The following is a 19,008-nucleotide window of genomic DNA, read 5'->3' as shown; positions in this document are numbered from 1 at the left end:
GTGCTCTATGGGATGTTCGAGGCTTGGGAAATCTATTTGTAGCCTAAGCCTGCTTTAAATTTCTCAATAACTTTATCCCTGACCTGTCTGGTGTGTTCTTTGGACTTCATGGTGTTGTTGCTCCAAATATTCTCATAGACAACCTCTGAGGCCATCACAGAGCAGCTGTATTTGTACTGACATTAGATTACACACAGCTGCACTCTATTTAGTCATTAGCACTCATCAGGCAATGTCTATGAGCAACTGACTGCACTCAGACCAAAGGGGGCTGAATAATTACGCACACCCCACTTTTCAGTTATTTATTTGTAAAAAATGTTTGGAATCATATATGATTTTCGTTCCACTTCTCACGTGTACACCACTTTGTATTGGTCTTTCACATGGAATTCCAATAAAATTGATCCATGTTTGTCGCTGTAATGTGATAAAGTGTGGGAAAGTTCAAGGGGGCCAAATACGTTTGCAAGCCACTGTATGTCAACAACAAACTGTGTTAATGGTACCAAAGTATATCATGAAGGAGGCCTCACCCTGATTAAACACTCCTCTACTAAACCTGAGGTTTCTGTCCAAGTAACAAAAGGAAAAAGGATAAGTGAAGCTACATTAATATAATAATGATGCAGATATTTAAAGATATCAGATTTGAATGCATGCAGTAATGAAAATTTGGTTTAGATGCTGAGGGCTGTGTTAAGCTTAGATCATTGTTAATAAAGGTACAAATTGTACATACACAGTGGATGGTTTTATGTGGAAGCAACCTTGTGCGAGAAAGAGAAACACTAGATGAAATGGCAAAAATAAATAAATTTTAAAAACTTACAAGTTCTGATAATTTTGCAGAATATTTTGTCAAATTTGTGAGATATCAAATCTAAATTTCCATTGATATAATTTAAACTTTTCATCTTACAAATGTATTTTTGAAACAAGTTTTTTTAGTGTTTTTAAAGACACACGAGCTAAGAGATTTAAAATCTTGAAAACTGAGTTCATATACCTAGATATGCATTTTCTATTTCATGATTGGCATTTTCCATCTATAATTACAATAAGTCACCATTATTAGATAGTATGTCAAGGTGATGAAGTGCTATTATAATAAAATTATTGTAAAACTGAAAAATCATATCACACATATATACCATATGTCTTATATTTTTAATAAAAAACAAACAAACATTAAGCTTGTTATTTCACAAATATTGTAAATTAAATTAACTCTCATAAGTTGGACTTTGACAGTCCAACTTTTGAGTATTAAGATTCATTATTTATTTATTTTATTCATTTATGTGTTTTCTGAACTTCGAACCCGCTCCTTTAATGACATGAATAGGCTGCCATATCTCGGCCGTGTCCAAATTCAAACCTTTCAACTGAACACAAAAGCAGTGCGCATGCGCACTGACGCGTCGACGACGTTGTCAAACAGGGATGTGAAAATGAGAGAAGGAAAATGATCGCAAACTGTGCGGACAAACTCAATGAGCGGACTAACAGCCGACCGCAGCGGCAGCTCGGAAAGGTTTTGTGTTAACAGCCCATGAGTGCGGACTTTATAGACCCAAGCTTCGCTTTTCTTGAGCTGAGGAAAATCGGTTTAAGTCACTTTTTAAGTGCCGTCGAGCTAACTTAGCGACAGTTGAGCTAGCCGGGGAGCTGGAGCGGCGCGCGGTGACCGGCTGAGCTAACATTAACATGTAACTACGGCGAAACGAGCAGTGGTAACGTTAGTTTAGCTCATTTTCACCGTTTCTCTCACTTCTGCTCGGCGTTTGGCACCGTTTTCAGCCGGGAAGCAGCACCGAGGAGGAGAGGAAGATGTCTCGGAGGCGGCTGGACAGTCGTAGCGGACTCTCCGCCGGACTGCTCGGCGAGATTCAGACTCCGATCAGCACGGAGCCGCTGGAGAGTGTGTACGAGATCACCGGGGAGCTGGGCAGGTGAGTCCGCCAGAGAGTGCACCTGCTGTATATGACACCTGGGAGCTGTACCTGACACTATACAGTCAGATATTTACAGATGAAACTCAGTTTCTGTATTACTATCACTTACTAAGAAAGGGTTACTACTTATAAGTCTTTTGTTGTATTTATTTAGTACTACATTTGTGAAGTACAGGTACAGGAACGCACCGTCCAGTGCCATAGAAGGTATCAGCTTTACTGTAGACATGTAAATACACGGCTACTGATATAGGGAAAGTCAAATATCTCAAAATCACCAAAGTAAATGTCAGATGATAGGACGGATGTTTCTCTGGTGGACAGATGCGTCGCACTGTAGGAGCTGTGAAAGATTTCCCATGTCTGTTGTGACAGTGGAGCTGAATCAGTTGGAGACGGGGACAATATATATAGTCTACCGGCTACATCTGTTATTAGTGTTATTTTCAGTGGTGTAGAAATAAGAAGAACTAAGAAATCAAGTGTTAAAAACATGGCGTGTGCTTACATTTCCTAGTAGGTGCACGTCAGTGTTTTTCCAAGCATTTCTTTATTTGACTGTCATTGCTTTGAAGATAAAGCAGAGCAAGAAGGCACATGTATGCATGTAACTTGCTTCTTGTTTGTGTCTTTCATAAGTGAACTTTACACAGTCTGGTTTCCAAAAAAGGAGAAGTAGACACCTGACATTTTTAAAGATCACATAACCCTCCTACTGAATATTCACCAAACTTAATTTAGGATTAAACAGTACCTCTTCACTAACGATCACTACACATCAAGCACCCTTTTCCCAGAAAGAAAAAGAAAAAAGGTCCTTACTGGGAATAACCTTTAATGCAAGGGCTGACTGGGAATATTAGGTTTGGAGCATTGTATTGCTTATGTATCTATTTATATTGATTAAAATAAAGAGCATGCTTGTAACAATGCTTTCTCAGGTAAATGCGCTCTCAATCTGTGCATCCAGTATGCTATGAGATTACTTTTCTACTAACGGATAGGCTGTAAAATAGTGACTCCTGCATAGATAGATAGAATATAGATTTTGAGGGATATTTGAAACTATTAGGCTGATATATATCCCTGGCTGATATAAAGCTAATATATATTATATAATATAATATAAAACTAATATAAAACTAATATAAAACTTTGTATCTGAAGGTATTTAAAGTCTGATGTTCTTTAAAAGACACAAAGTTATTGCTGTTATAGAGCACAAACAACACTCTACCTAGTCGAAAGTGTGCATGACCAAATACTGGGCTAATTGTGCAGTTTCACATAAGTACACATGAGCTTTGTACCAAATCATTAATGTATTCTTGAGAAAAGAGGTTTTTAGTCTGTTTAGTCTCTCGAGGTGCATGTGAGTAAAATGTGTTGCAGGCTTTCAAAGGAGTTTTCGTTTACAGTCTACGTACAGCGAATATTTTGCCCACTTTAAGCAAAAAAAAAAAGTTATTTATTGAAATTTGTGATTGCTACATGAATTATGGTTAATCTTATACAGCAACAAAATGCTGTTCATAAACATAAAATTTTCATGTCAAAACATTATGTTTTTGAATGAAATTAACCAAGACGATACACCTATATATTAAAAATCTGAAACTTGGTGCATCCTCTGCTCTTCTAAGACCATTTCAGGACTCCTTACAATTACTCCTTACAATACCAGAGTTTTGGAAAAATTTAGTGTCAAGCTTGTCATTCAGTTTTTTGTGAATATAAAATACTTGGTGCTCAGCAAAGAGGCAAAAATAACAGTAAAGTCATAAACTTATTTTTAAAAGGTAACACACAGTGTAGTCAACCCCCAAAGGCTGTGTTTTGAGCAGGAAAAACCCTGAAGTTGTGTTACAGTGAGTAAAAACTAAAGTAGTAAAAATATCACACTCATTTTAGTCCATGGGCCTAAAAAGTCCTGTTTGATCTCTAAAAACACGCCAGTAAATATTTCCCTTTCTTTTTAACTGCAATGAAAAACAGTCTGAAAACGTTCAGCTGGTTTAGGACAAAGGTTCAAAAGAGGCTGCAACCTTTTCCCCATGCCCTTCCTGTACCAGACTACAGGAAGTAGTATTTAATTTGGAAAACAGTTAAACAGCCTAAGGGATGTTCAAATAGATCTCAGTATTCTGTATTTACTGACTCAACTGTCATTAGATGTATTTTAAAATTTACACACCACCATGGAACGGGTTAAATCTGTCACACTTGAGTTTTTCTGAGTAATTTAACTTTTAAGACATTTTCACAGTGTGGAGTGAACCTGTATCTCCACAAAAGAAATGACAGTGAACAGGAAAATTTAAGCTTTTAGCCATCAAACGGTGTTAGACAAGGGCCCTTTGGTAGGCTGGTAATGGCCTCTGTCACCACTGGCCTATGCAACAGCTAAAATAATCTAAGCCAATCTTAACAAGAATTCCCAGGACTTTCACCGCATGAAGTATTTCTCAACTTTTACAAGTAATCATACCTTATTAAGATTCTTATGATTTATTGCAGGAATTCATATTCACAACCAGTGGCTGGATTTTAACCTCTGTGCAGAAAGGTTTAATAGCTCTAATCTGCTCTTAACTGGCAGGTGCAGATTTCCAGAAAGTTCCGCCTTTAATTACAGTTTGTGCAAAAGAACTCTTACATCATGTCTGCAGTTTCCTTCTGATATATCTGTTGTGCCAGTGATGGTGGGGTGTAGTTTAACCGTTAAATATTGATGGCTTTATAAGGGTAAACTTGTCCCACTTACTATGACAATTTTCCACACTTTGAAAAATTCAGCATGTTTCAGATGAGTTGTGGCTCAAAAAGCATTCCTGTTGAAACCACACCTACAATAACAGTTAAGTTTTTAACAGTTTTTAACATTTACTACAACACAACAAGGAAATGCACAAATCCACAAAGACTGTTACATAAGACCTTAAAAAACTTCTATTTATGTTTATGTGAAGTTGCATTCCAGTAAAATACTGTATATATTGCCCCTGACCACATTTACTTTGTAGTTACCTTAAAAAATAAACCTAAAATGTCCTGTTCTGCTTTAACTTGAGGTATAAACTGAGACAGAATATAAACATTAGCAGAGGAAAGGTTTGGGATGAGGATTTAATTATTGTCATGTTGAGGGACCCAGATGGGTGGAGACAAATGCCATACATGGCAGGAAGAAGACCCCAAAAACTGACCAATTCCGAGCCAAGAAAACATCAGAAATGATTGGTTCTCAACGTGAGGTTAGTCATTAATATGCCACTGTGTGGTTTACTCACTATGAAAAAATCCTAATCCTAATATTAACATGCACACTGAAATCCTTGTTGGCCCAAGAGTGATTCGTTCGTCCAGGAGACTAATTATTAGTGTATTAGTGCTAATATGAAGGAGTAGAGACCAAGAATGATAATTGGATAGTTAAAACATAAAACAGGGTTGTCATTTAATAAGCAGGTAGAGAGAGGCAAGAGGTTAAATTACAGAGGTTAAGACTATACAGCATGAAAACTGAGAAAAAAATTATATTTACTTCTTTTCTGCACCTACTCTACAGAAAATGTTTGTTTTTTTTTTAGCATTGAGTGTTAATAAACAGGAAGAGTTGAGCAAATGTGCTACCTTGTCACATGAAAGAGGAGGTCTTGCATGACTGTTCAGATAGAAAAAAAAAAAAAAAATCCCCAAATTTGGAAAATTACCAGGTTAGCAAAATATTAAACATAGCCCGTAACAAACTAGATTATATGAAGTAAAAACAGCTCAGTAAAATAAAATAAGATAGCTCAAGAAGGAGCTGCAACAACACACATTTGAAGGACAGCTGATGTCACTTATCTGTGTATTCATGCTGATACACTGACCCTAACTTTTTGCATGTGCTGGCTGAATAGCTCAGATCGAGTCAAGCACCCTAAAGCACTAAGTTAATGGTGATTGGACTCTGGACTCTAAGTCTTAACACTCCAGCCTCTGACCAGGGGAGGTGACTTTATTGTACAGTGGGAAAATATGAAGCCTTGGTATAAAAGGAGACCTTTATCATGTGTTTGTGTACGAGCCATGGCAACCGCAGGCAGCTGATGATCATATCCTGACAAGCCCGAGGTGTGTTTGAAGTCATTATGTGTCACGCAGAGCATTAAAGTGTAGCTAGTGTTAGTCTGCAGGAGGAAGGAAACAAGTACATGTGGAAAGCAGACTTAAGAAAGCAGAACCGGCTTGGGTTACTTCTGCTCGCCACTTTGTTTGCAATTTGTTAAAACAGGAAGTTCTGATGTGAAATGTGTTAAAACTCAGTGATGAGAACATGGCTGGCACAAAGGTGTTTTTCATCTTAAACTGTAGTAGCTCTACTTTTGAATTTAAGGTAATTTCCCAGCTATAACTAAATCCCTAAACAAGGACCTTTCACTGTGTGTCCTTACTTATTTATTTATTTGTCAGAATGAAGCTTAAATGCTTCTGTTGGCTGTTGCTGTTCATGGAATTAATTAAAGACACATCAATCATCATTTGTCTGTGTATTTGAAATGACTGTAACGTGAGATAAGATCTTGATCTTAAAAAAAAAAACCCAACCCCCCCAAAAAAACACCTTTTTGGCAAGTGTCTTCAGAGGGAGCTTATTCTGTTACATCTCCTCTTCCATTGGTGGATGTTCGCATTAAACATGGTTAAAGTTTCAAATATTGAGGTCAGTAATCTTGTCAGCTGAAAGCTCAGGCTTCGGACTGCTCTGAACTCTGTTTCAGGCCGGTCTTTCTGCCCTTGGCTCTGTATGATGTCATTGAGAGTGAATATCCCTAGTATGACCGTTTCAGGAGCAACACTGTTGTTTACAAGGTGCAGCCAAACAAAAGAAACAGGTAGTTGAGTTGTAGAGACTTTTCCTGCCTCAGAGTCGGCTTTTCACCAGAAATCTTTTCATTTTCCTGCTTATTAAACTAAACCAAACTACTTCTGACCATTTAATATACATAAATATCTATTCTACTTAAATAATTGAACTCCCTTGCTAACAAAGCAAAGCAAATTTCCTTTAAGCAGGAAAAGAATATGTACAAGAAGACATGAAGGTTTAACATGGTGGAGGCTTATATGCTATCACATGATGTGCAGGATGTTTTAGCACAATTCAAAGAACTCCTTCTGGGTCTGTAACCTAGAAAAGTTAGGTTTTCCTAGAGAGCTGAAATTAGGGCTGTTATCTGCACAGCTGGTAACAAGATGAACTTTAAACAAAGTTTAAAATACGTATTAAATATTAAAATAGCTCTAAAATGAAGTTTAAACACCTAAACAAATGGTTACCACGGTGACAAGGCATGGCAGTAGGCTGTTGGAAATGTACTAGCATTAGATAACACTCCCGCACACAGAACCTGTTATCTAATGCCATTTCTGTATTTGTATAACACCTTTATCACAAAGTCACTTACAGATATTATGTTGTAAAGGCTGGACCACATACTAATCAGCATTTTCTGCATAAAATGAAACATATTAATCATTAGTTATATTTGACTTATATTGGGGAAAGTTTGCGGTGAATCATGTTGGAGGTATTTAGCCATCTAAATTAATGGCTCAAACCACAACATCTATCAGAGTTTTTCCTGCACAGAAAAAAAATGATGGAAACAACCAAAGAAGCTTTCGTTTTACATCAAAGGAAAATCACCAGCACTTTGATAGACAATTTGTAAAAATATCTTAAACATTTTTTTACGCAATGGACAAAAATAAAAGGAAAGAAAAGTAAAGATTTCTCTTAAGTTGATGCCAAAGGCCAATTTGTAGCCTGGAAAAAAGCCTGTTTATATACACTTATATGTATATGTATAAGATGGTGTAATAACCATGACTTGACCCATTGGTTTCTGGCATTTGTGCTAAGGAGAAGACTAAAAAAATCCTAACCAAGTTCTTCTAGAAACAACTCTAAATCAAATCCAGGTGGTTATTTAGAGCCAGATGAATAAATCTAAATAAATGGTTACAACTCCAATATTAATCAATGGAACCTAACAAAATGTGTTTAATCAAATTGATATTGCCCCATAATAAGGTTTAAAAAGCTGGATTTAGTTATACTTACACCTCGCATGAGCAGAATTTCAGAACATAATGGCCTTGACCTAAATGCATGGTAATTCATGTCCTGGATATGTTAGCCACGAAAAAAAAATACATTTACTGACATCTTTACTACAGCAAGAATTAGAAAGAAAAATCTCACCTTATCGCTACAGCTGAACCCAGAAACAGACAAAATGTTTTTGGGTCGGTTTTATCCATGACCTTGTTCATTCCCAGAGTTCATTACCAATGGTGAGTGTTGAAACATAGGATGGTAAATGTCCTATACAGAGCCTACATGACTGCGAGGGCAGCACTAATCCATCTGTCAACCTCACACCCCACAAAATTCAAACCCTGTAGGGTTATCATAAAAGAGTAGAAATAACTACAGAGGCCACTTGTCTGTGTAGCAGGCTGTAAACATGTTTATTTCTGCTGTAAAGTTTTAACATGGAAGCCTCCAGTGGGTATTAGAGGAACTGCAGTTTTTTCAATTGGTTTTGATTTTTGACTATGGAGGTTTTTACTTAAACTTTATAAAAGCTTTACTCAGGCATTTCCTGTTTAATCAATATAACTGTAAAAAAATAAATTAAAACTCAGCTTCAGTTTGTGTATTCTTGTCCTGCTTTTTTTTCCTCTCAGGGGCAAGTTTGCTGTGGTGAAGCGGTGTGTGGAGAAAACCACAGGAAAAGCGTTCGCTGCCAAATTCCTAAAAAAGAGGAGACGAGGTCGCGACTGCCGGGCAGAGGTCATCCATGAGATGGCTGTCCTGGAGATGGCACGTAACAACCCCCGAGTGGTCAACCTGCATGCCGCTTACGAGACGGATCACGACATTGTCTTAGTGCTGGAATAGTGAGTTCACACAAACTTTCTGCCTGTTTTATTTTATATATGCTGCATCCTATTTAATTCATACATTTTACTTGAGTGCTTCTATTTTCCTCAAATACGCCAAGCCAGCAGTGAGATCCTGTAAACGCTTGTATAAGGGCGAAGTCCTGTTTGTCAAGTCCTAAGGAGCTGCCAAATTAGCAAACAGCTCATCCTTCATAACAGGTTTATCAGGAATAGGTTGAAAGCTACAGCAACATGCTGGAAGCTTGAGCTGAAGGTGACCTGAACCACCGTCCTCTTAGTCTTGACCTCTTAACCTTTCCTATTTAAAAGCCCTTTTCAAATGAATGTCACGTCCTTTGTCTGTGCCGCCATTTGTCTTGTCACTTTGTACAATCAAAACTGAAACTGGAAGATTAGATATGAGAATACATGAGGGCTTGTTGAAATGAACTGCTCTGTTTTTTCTAACCACACCTGTAATTGTCATTGGAGACACCTTAATCCCCTCCAAAGTGCAAACATGGTAAACAGCTCACTTTGTTGATCTAAGACAGTCTGGAAAATAATGGCCTGGTCCTTGTTCCAGAAAGCAACTTCAGCAGTATTCGAAGCCAACTTTAAACTGAGAAAGTAGAAACTCCTGAGGTTGAGTCTGTATTCAACCTGAGATTGTGCTTGAAAATCAGATAGATCCATCGCCGCCTGGATCTTTGATACTCAGATTTGCCATGGCAATGGCTAAATAAATAGCAAAGCCTCCATTTTGATGCAGTGATAATAGAAGTATGGACAAGTTTCTTTCTTAGGCCTCAGTGCCAATCGACCCAGAGACTGAGTAGCAACCACTGGTTACTAGGGAAAAATCTGTATTCCCCCAGCTGTTCAGCAAGCAGTCTGGAAGCTGCTGAGTGCTGCACCAAATACACCCCTGAAATTGCTTTAGTCGCTTGCCGATTGCTGTGGTTGGTAGTTGTTTCCATAGGAAACTCCCTGCTAAGCAGTCGTGAAAAGTGTGATGCAAACTGGAAACAGAGACACTGTGCCTTCAAAGTAAAGACTTTCTGTGATACAGTTAATACATTAGATAATATGTTTTAAAGACTACTGACCAACTTCTTCCAGGAGCAATTTGTTGACAATCTGCATTTTCCAGCATGACAAAGCTCCGCTACAAACCAGAGTGATAACGTTTTGGATCTATGAGTCATAATGTATAAAACAGATTGTGAGGTAGGGGTGGGGGGAAAAATCGATACTATGTAGTATCGCGATATTTTGTTTGCTAATAATGTATCAATACAGGGACAGCAGAAATCGATATTTTGTTACAAAAAAGGTTTTTGTGCTCAGAGCATGTTGATCCTTTTTCTGAGCAAGAATCCTGACATTCCTTCACTGTCCAAATGTGTTAACTTGTTTTTTGGCAGTTTACTTCTTTTAATTTAAGACATGTTTTATTTTAATTAAGTTTAAAACTTTTTTATTTAATGTAAAATTATATTTAGTTTTAATTTACTTTCAAATTCTTCAGTTGCTGAAGGGGCTGCATAGTTTTCATAAACTGCATAGTTCAGAATAGCTATAATTGTACCAGATGGATGTAAGTTGGACTAGACTGTAATACAAACCGTTCAGTTTGTCAACAATAAAACTGACTGAAATGAGAGAAAGACTGAGTGTGAGGCTTTAATATTAGATAAAATGAATATTGATAAAGTTTACCTTTATGTACAGAATCTGAATATTGCAAAATATTTTAAAAAATTGCAATAATATCGTATCGTGCGTTAAGTATTGTGATAATATCATATCGTGGGATGTATGGTGATTCCCACCTCTATTGTGAGGATTGTTTTTATCTTTGCCAAAGACGTACCACAGTTCTTTCTTATTTTGTCATGCAGGATTTACATTGAACCTATTCTGTAACAGCCACAAATAACAAGGAAATTGTAGGTTTCTGTTACAGAACACCGCACAGAGTCATTGTGGGCTGATTTTGTTAAATGGCGTGTGTAGTCACAGCTGTCTTAGAAAGATGCAGATTAATGTGCTCTAATATGAGCTTTAATATCGACTGTATGAATGAAACCCAGCATCAACCAGCTGCTTCAGGTGAAGCAGGAGGAAGGAGTCAGAGAGGAAATCTGCCGGCAATCAGGTGAAATTCAAGTTGGCTCGTTTTTATGGAAAATAAATCCCAGCATTTCCTGCATCTCAGTATAAACAAACTCAAAGTTTCTAGAACAGAAGCAGTAATCGATCATGCGTGGCAAAAACTTGCTATGTAGTGCACCTGTTTAGAAATGTCTTTACCCGCATCCTGCTGTCTAGTTTCTGCTTTCTCAGTTTCTCCACCTCTACTTTTGTTAGCATGTTTTGAATTCTTATTGAAAGTCTTTCTCCGTCCGGCTATTTTTACTGATTTATCTCTCATCTGTTTACTTTTCCATTAGAATTCCTTGTTCTGGATCATAGATGCATTCCTCACCTGAATTATTTCATTCAGTCTCGTGCAGTTCCCTTATTCTTTATCAATATATCTTTATTTCATACCTGAGTGTGAAGACGCTGCAGCTGCCATTGCACATGCAATGGTTATTTACAGCTAACTGAGCTAGAAACTAAAATTAGGTGCAACACTTTAATTAAATGAAATATAATAATAACAAGAAAGTAGAAATGAGGCCTAGATTTGACGTACTTACAAAACTAAGTAAATAAAAATACATGGGACTTATTTTGATTTACTTCTTTTTTTTCTTTTAAATGTGGTCCAATTTTTCAGCAAATTAAGTTTTATTGAGGTTTAAGTTTTAAATCTTTCATTACTTTATATACTGCCGGGCAGATTGAACTACAGGGTAAGTCAAAAAGAATCATATGATTTGTAGTAAAAGCTAAAAGCTCGCAGTAAACACATGGCTGAACATAAAACTCTACATACAAAACTTACAGTGTTTACAGATGCTCAGTGTGTCCCCCTCTGGATGCATGGCATGCCCATACAATAGTCAAGCTCGTCACGTACTTTTGTATGTGTGGAGTCTATGCAGCTACTACTGGCAGAGTGCTAACTACTGTCAACTCAGTGAAACTTGCGAAAAACAAACCAGAGTTTTCTCTTCAGCTTTAGGCTTGTTCTTAACTCGTACCGACATTTTGCTTGCGATTACAGCAACAAGGATATAAATTCAAATTCAGAAATGGCAGTTAGAAGCTTGAGTTATCTGAGGTGTAGTAAAACTTTCTACTTGTACATTTTAGCGCTTCAGTCTTCATTTGTGTGCCTGCAGTGTTTTTGGTTTTTTTGGGGTTTTTTGCAATGACTAAGCAGGAAGGAGGTTCTCTTTCTCAATAAAACCTTACCACAACATGCAGGATCAAACCTGCGTCCCTCTGGCTGTGGGCTGGAGACTAAAACCACTGCACCACCCTTTCATCCATAAATGCATTTTTGTTTTCTCCTGTGGAAACTCTAACACACACACACAGTCTGTATCAAACTGGTCTGTGTTTCATATTTCACCAGACATTCCTTCTTGTCTCCTGTTCATGCAGTGCGGCCGGTGGAGAGATATTTGACCACTGCGTATCCGACGAGCTGCTGCCCGAGGCCCAGATCACGCGCCTGATCAGGCAGACGCTGGAGGGAGTCCACTACCTCCATCAGAGCAACTTGGTCCACTTAGACCTCAAGGTATTCAGACACATCCAACCAAAGTGAATCTATTTTTAACCGTTTACTCAACTCACCACAGACTTAACCTTAAGTACTCGGGTGTTTCCCTTCTCTAAGCGCTCAAAATCCTAAATTCCTTTTTTAATGCCGCAGTTAAGCCTAGAATCAGGATTGTAGAGAGCATGGAACTGACTTCTGCTGCAGTGACAGCAGGGTGTGAAGAGTTTTGTTGCCGCTACATCAGGGTCAAATCAAGTGTCCACCACCTGAGCCCCTAAGACTCAGCTGATTTTTTTTGTTTTTTGTATAGGACTACAAAATTAAATCTACATGTTGATACCAGGATCGTCACACACCTCTGACTCTCCTGGGCCACAACAATGGATTAAATGTGTGGGGTTTTTGTCTCAAAAATTCAAGATCTTGACTAAATACCAAATCTTAGCAAATGCCTTTGTTAAATGTGCTATTTTACTCATGAGGGTGGGAATTTTACATGTCAACATAAAACTGTCATCACTGTCAGGAATACTTGTCATTTGACCCACAGGTCCTTTAAAAAGAAGTATTGTATTGTCCTAAAATCAGTTTGGGTGAGTGTGAGGGACCAAGCTGGTGTGGCCTGAATAAGACAGATAATGTTGTAGAAAGTGAGTTTCATTTCACTTTTTTCTTTTTTACAAGCAATTTGAGCCTTTTAAAAGACGTCGGCTAATCTCAGACCTGATCAAAGTAATAAAAAACAGTGATACAGCAAATTAACTTCTCAAACAGCCAAACTGAACTGACACAACAGAAAAAGGAGAACTTATACTGGCTGACCTCAGTGCATTTACTTTAAACGAGCATATTTTCAGCTTTCATGTGTGCAGATTTGGTCTTAAATTTCATTTCAAGTTAAATCAATAAGTCTTATTTATACCTGTGAATACCCTGTGATTACAGGACAGTCACATACAGCGCTAAATGTTCTCAGACTGTTTTAAAGAGAATGGCGCAATATCATAAGAGTCGTTTATTTAATTAAATAACTGTTTCCTGTGCAGAGACATTCATCATGAGGTGAATTTTGCAATCAGAAATGAGTTTTATCCCTCGAGCACTTCCTGCTTTCACTTTGTTCCCTCTCTGCCTCTCTCAGCCACAGAACATCCTCCTGACCAGCCTGTCGCCTCCAGGAGACATAAAGATCGTGGACTTTGGCCTGGCACGCAGACTGGGTGCGGTCGGAGAGCTCCGAGAGATTCTTGGCACACCTGAATACGTGGGTAAGCTGACGCTCATGAAACAAAGGCGGCAGCGGACATTTCACACATATTTATAGACAAACATCAGTCAGATTCACAATAATAAACTATATGTAAATTGTCAATGTTGACTAAGAAGAGATCATGCATTTGATCAATTCTTACCCAACATGTGCATTTTACTGTGCTAGCTCCTGTGAGAGTGGATGAGTGACACACCTATAAATAAATGCAGAAAGAACCATGAGTCAGTAATTAATCTGGGAAATTACACAGAGATCTTTTCTCTTCTCACTGTTGACTGACAGCTTTTACTTCTTTATTTTTTTTCTTCTTTTTTTTTGTATTCAGCTCCAGAGATCCTCAACTACGAGCCAATCACAACAGCGAGTGACCTTTGGTGAGTATATCGGTACTAAATGGGCTATGGTTTAACCCTTTGGAAGGAGCGGTATCACCACTTGTACTTTGCCACTTCCAGCATGAAGAGAAAGTAACATGAACTCCACCACCAGGAGAATAAAAGCTGAGCTTAAGCTGCGTACGTGCTGGAAGTGACTCTCAGCGATGTGGTGACCAGTGACCACAGCACAGGAAGTCATTTTACATCGTGGGCCACATGCAACCCACTTTGATCTCAAGTGTGCCAGACCAGTGAAACTCTGCTTTTTGTCAGAGTACAATTTAGTAAAGTTTAACCACATGTGTAATCCCTGACATATTTTAAAATAAGGAAAGAAGTTCAATTTAAGGAATATATCTCAGTTTTTCCACATGGGAAAGGAATGCTGCTTTAAGCTTAAATTGTAAGAAATAAATGTTTAAATTTACAGATAAAGTTCTGTTAGCACTTTTGCAGACTGTCCTACCATTTATAAAACAACATTTTTGTCAACTGACAGAATGTCTTCTTTTTGGAGTTTCTTTTTCTATGATAAACCCACTGTGAAAATAATACATTTCCAAAGTAGATGGTGAAAAACCAAAACACTTTTTGACATTTTATTGTCTATCTATTACTGCTCTATTACTTTGACTTTGGTGTAGTATGAATGGCCATAGGTGAGGTTGAAAAAAAAAAGTATAAAAATACGGTTAAGTCTGGAAAATGTAAAGCAAGCCACAAATTTTAAAGCTCATTCCAGCCTCACATTTCCTCACATTTGTGGAGCTGTAAGTGAATTTAAAACGTAAAGTATTTACTTGGGTTGATTTAAAAGAATTGGTCACTGTGAACATAAATCTAAAACATATGCAGCTTCATTAGAAAAACATCACAAACTGGAAATGAAAGTGAAGGCGATCTTTGGCAGTGTGGGTATTAATGTAATGCTTCCCACTTCTTTTGTGGCAAATGTGATGAGAACACATCGTTCTTCTTATTTGTTTTTCTAAGATTATTTCAGATATTTTGCTTGTGTCATTTAGCCTTCAGACTCTCCATGTCTGATATGTCCTGTGTGTGTTTCTCAGGAGCGTGGGCGTCATCGCGTACATGCTGGTGACGGGCGAGTCTCCGTTTGCTGGGGACGACAAGCAGGAGACGTATCTGAATGTTTCCCAGGTCAATGTGGACTACAGCAGGGAGGCCTTCTCCAGGGTGTCTGAGCTCGCTGTGGACTTCATCCGCAAGCTGCTGGTCAAAGCACCTGAGTGAGTAAACGACAATCTGTGTGCGAGAGTCTGTGTGCGAGTGTAAGAGTGTGGGTGTTTTAACATAACTTCCATGTAACAGAGAGATGAAAATGAAAACATAGCTGTGAACAGAACCGTGATGGATGTTTTTCCAAGTCACGTCATGTGTTGTTTTAAAGTTTTTCCACTGGTGTGTGATGGATTCACACTCATCAGGCAGCATGCTGGGCTAAGTATGATCTCATCAGAACTAGTATGTCAAGAAGAACCTGCTGGTGTTAATCTATAAAGGAAGAAATCTGGTTGAAGGAAAGATCAGATTGTTCAGTGAAACACCAGCACCTCGATCTCTTTGCATGAATGTGTCTAATCGTTGGACTGTCTCTGTTTTGACCGTAGGGACCGGCCCAGCGCCGTCGACTGTATGAGTCACCCCTGGCTGTGGCAGCAGCCGCAAATCTGCATGAGCCCGGAACCCGCCGCCACCGCCTTCCGTACCAGGAGCTGTGGCACAAAGTGGGCGGCCCCTCACGAAGACTTTGAAGACAAGGAAAACTTCCTGGAGTCATCCCACTCACATGCAAAAAGGTTTCGCTTCGAGGAGGATGCTGACTTTTGAAGCTACAAAAATGATAAGAGGGAGATGAAGATGCAGCGGTGATCACTTCTTCCTCTGAGCTTTTAAATTGTTTTAAGTCTCCTGGAAACCAGCAGCGTGCCGGCCACCATTCACCGTTCTGTTTATACTGATCTACTCAAACCAACCAAAGATAACCGGCTAAACTCTGATGTGTCGCTGTTCATACTGTACAGTACGTCTCAGTTAATGCGGTGTGTTTAACCTCAAGTATTTAATTTCCTGTCTTAAACCCACTCTGTGCTGATGAAGGCTGCTCCGGAGGACTTCCAGGGGAATCTATGCAACATTTCTGGTGCTTCTGAATTCTTTGCCTTAACTGTGGGAAGTTGACTCACCTGGAGCTGCTTTCAGTTGCACTTGTGCTTCAGCTGAAATGTGTGATATGGAGATTAGCGCCTCTGCTATGAGGAAGTGAGATCATGTTGTTCTTTGCATGTTTAAAAGAGGCAGCAGCATTATAGTGTTTCAGGTTTCTATCTGTAGATAAAACCCGCTGCTGCCCGCGTCAGGGTAACTTCTCTGTCGCATCAAAGTCAGATAGCGGCCACATTCGTGCCTGATTAGGCCTGCTTTTGGCTAGTTATAGCAGCTGCTTTATGGGCCAGGTGTGGCCTGGGAGACATGGTGGAGTTAGGGTGATGCTCCTTTGACATCTGCCTTGTGTAAGGTGGAATCGGTGCCAGATGTGGACCATATTTAGGACAAACATTCCTTAATAGTGCTGCAGATAAATCCTTCAGAAATGGATACAAGCAACAAAATTAGTGGAGTTTTTTTCCCCTCAGAACTCACTTACCAACTTAATTTTTTTCATTTTCCAGCCTATTAATATTATTAAACAGATTTTTAACCATCAAGGTTCAGTTTCAAAGACTTCCAGGTTTTCAGCATTCTTACCGCGAGGAAGTTAAATAGTAAACTAAAGCATCCCTCCAGAGCTCCTGTGTCTCATTTTTGTTTTTAACCATAACATGAGGCAATTTAACCATAAAAAAACAGAAAATATGCAATGAAGCCTTTATCAGCATGGATATCTTATAGTCAGTCTTCTGAGCCAAAATTGAGTATCGGTTAATAAAACCCACTATTTCTACACTCCCACAGCCCAAAGAAGCTTCTGAAGTCAACTTCTACATGATTAGAGGGAAAATTTTGACTCTAGGATATTAAAAAGGGACAGGTCAGAGTAACATTATCTAAAAATAGTTTTGGTACCTGTATCCACTCGTGAAAGAGTTTGCTGCATGATTGCCTTTAAACCTGATGTCAGACTTGGATTTTCTCAACATATGCTTCATACTGAGGGTTTAAACGTAGCTCAGGGTCTTATAGAAAGCTCTTTAAAAAAAAAAAAAATTTAAATATGCACCTTTCAGTGTTAATCTGCATTTAGGTTATTATGAAATTTCTGGCTGGAAGTGTGCTGCAGTAAAAGTAAGTATAAAGGGGTGAATCAGCCGAGTGGGCCGCGCCCGCACTTACTCAAATGATTTCCTCCCTGAGCTGCGAGTTCCTCTTAGAGGAGAAACTTTAGCACTTAGTGTGTGCAGAGCCTACACTTAGACCTCCTGCAGTCCTCCGCAGGTCCGGGTGCCTCAAGATTTCATCTCAGGGCTGCTGCTCACTCTTTGTTTTCTATTCTTAATGTTATTCTCACAAGCTGATTATTATTATTATTATTATTATAATTATTGTAATATTTATGTGCTGGACTTCTATTTTTTATGTAAATAATGCGCTCACGTGTCTTATAAGCAGAGATTCAGGTGATGATGAAAGGAAGGATTAGTCATTGAGGTGGTTCAGGAAAGTGAAGTCAATGTGGGGAAACAGAGAGGTGTCAGATGGTTTTTAGAGAGGAAAGAGGTGATTAAACAGGAAGAGTGAGTGTGGGAAGAAGTATTTCCTGATGGTTGCTTTAAGTTGTGGAGAGGTGATGAGAAAGTAGGGATGACTATTTCACAGAGGAGCCGAGGTGCCACCAGCAACAAATCCTGACCTCAGACAGTGGCAGCTCTCAACCTCCAGAGAAAACATTCCTCTGGTTTTATTTTTAGGTGCCAAACCCGAACGGGACCACACTGCGTGTGTTTGTTGTTGCTGTCAGCACAAAGGCCTTTGTATCTGTGTGTGTGGGTGAGGAGGCTGGGCCGTGCTGTCGTCCTTTATAACTGGAACGCCACACTGTAAAAGAGCAGACTGCTGTAAACGGAAATAAGCTTGAATCCATCTGCTCTGAGAATAAAAGGTTTGGAGTTGGTTGAATCTGCAGAACAGGTGGGTCTGACGTCACTTTGGTGCCGACGCTCCATTGGACCATTGTCTCCGTCAGACTCTTGCTGTAACAGTCGTGTTGTTTTTGTACAGCTGCTGTTGTTCTCGCGTCACTCGGCGGCCTCTGAGTGTGCGAGCGCTCTTTGTGTCAGTGCCGCTGATGTCACTCAGCGTTCCTCTTTGTTGTCTTGAGACTGAAGGATTACTGTATGTCAGAATGAAACCTGCCACAAGCACAAATAAATCAGATCTACCTTTATTCTGCTTTTTATGTTTTGGGTTTTTTAAAGTATGAGCGTTCTGATTGCATCTGAAATAACTAAAAAATAATTTGTATTCTGATTAGCTTCAGGCTAATGTTAGGCATCACAAAGCAAACTGGAAAAGCTCATTAAAGACTAGAAAATAAATGGTGTCTGTGCTTTGATGTTTTTCCAGCTCCACGCTGCCCCCTGTTGGCCCTGCAGAGCTGGGCCAACACTGGGTCATACTGTGTCAGTGTGTACCAGTGAGCAGGCACAGACTGGAAACCAGTAGCTCAGTAACTCTCAGCAGTGTTTCCCAACCTTTTGGAGCCACAGTACATATTTCACATTAGAAAAAATCACACCGCACACCAACAAACAAATGTCA

General features: G+C 39.0%; 1 protein-coding gene across 1 annotated transcript; it reads left to right on the top strand.

Annotated features, from left to right (window-relative positions):
• The first annotated feature begins 1,410 nt into the window (after positions 1–1,410).
• On the top strand, positions 1,411–18,781 carry stk17b (serine/threonine kinase 17b (apoptosis-inducing)). Its single transcript, XM_005939812.3, has 7 exons — positions 1,411–1,955; positions 8,700–8,912; positions 12,459–12,597; positions 13,721–13,847; positions 14,178–14,226; positions 15,300–15,479; positions 15,861–18,781. The coding sequence occupies exons 1-7, from the start codon at positions 1,834–1,836 to the stop codon at positions 16,078–16,080; spliced, it is 1,050 nt and encodes a 349-aa protein (XP_005939874.1). The 5' UTR covers positions 1,411–1,833; the 3' UTR covers positions 16,081–18,781.
• The last annotated feature ends 227 nt before the right edge of the window (positions 18,782–19,008 follow it).

This window comes from Haplochromis burtoni, unplaced genomic scaffold, assembly GCF_018398535.1.
Source record: "Haplochromis burtoni strain Fernald_Lab_line unplaced genomic scaffold, NCSU_Asbu1 Contig_20, whole genome shotgun sequence".
Lineage (NCBI taxonomy): Eukaryota > Metazoa > Chordata > Actinopteri > Cichliformes > Cichlidae > Haplochromis > Haplochromis burtoni.
The sequence above is the reverse complement of the archived record's forward strand: the minus strand, read 5'-3'. Positions and strand labels throughout refer to the sequence as shown.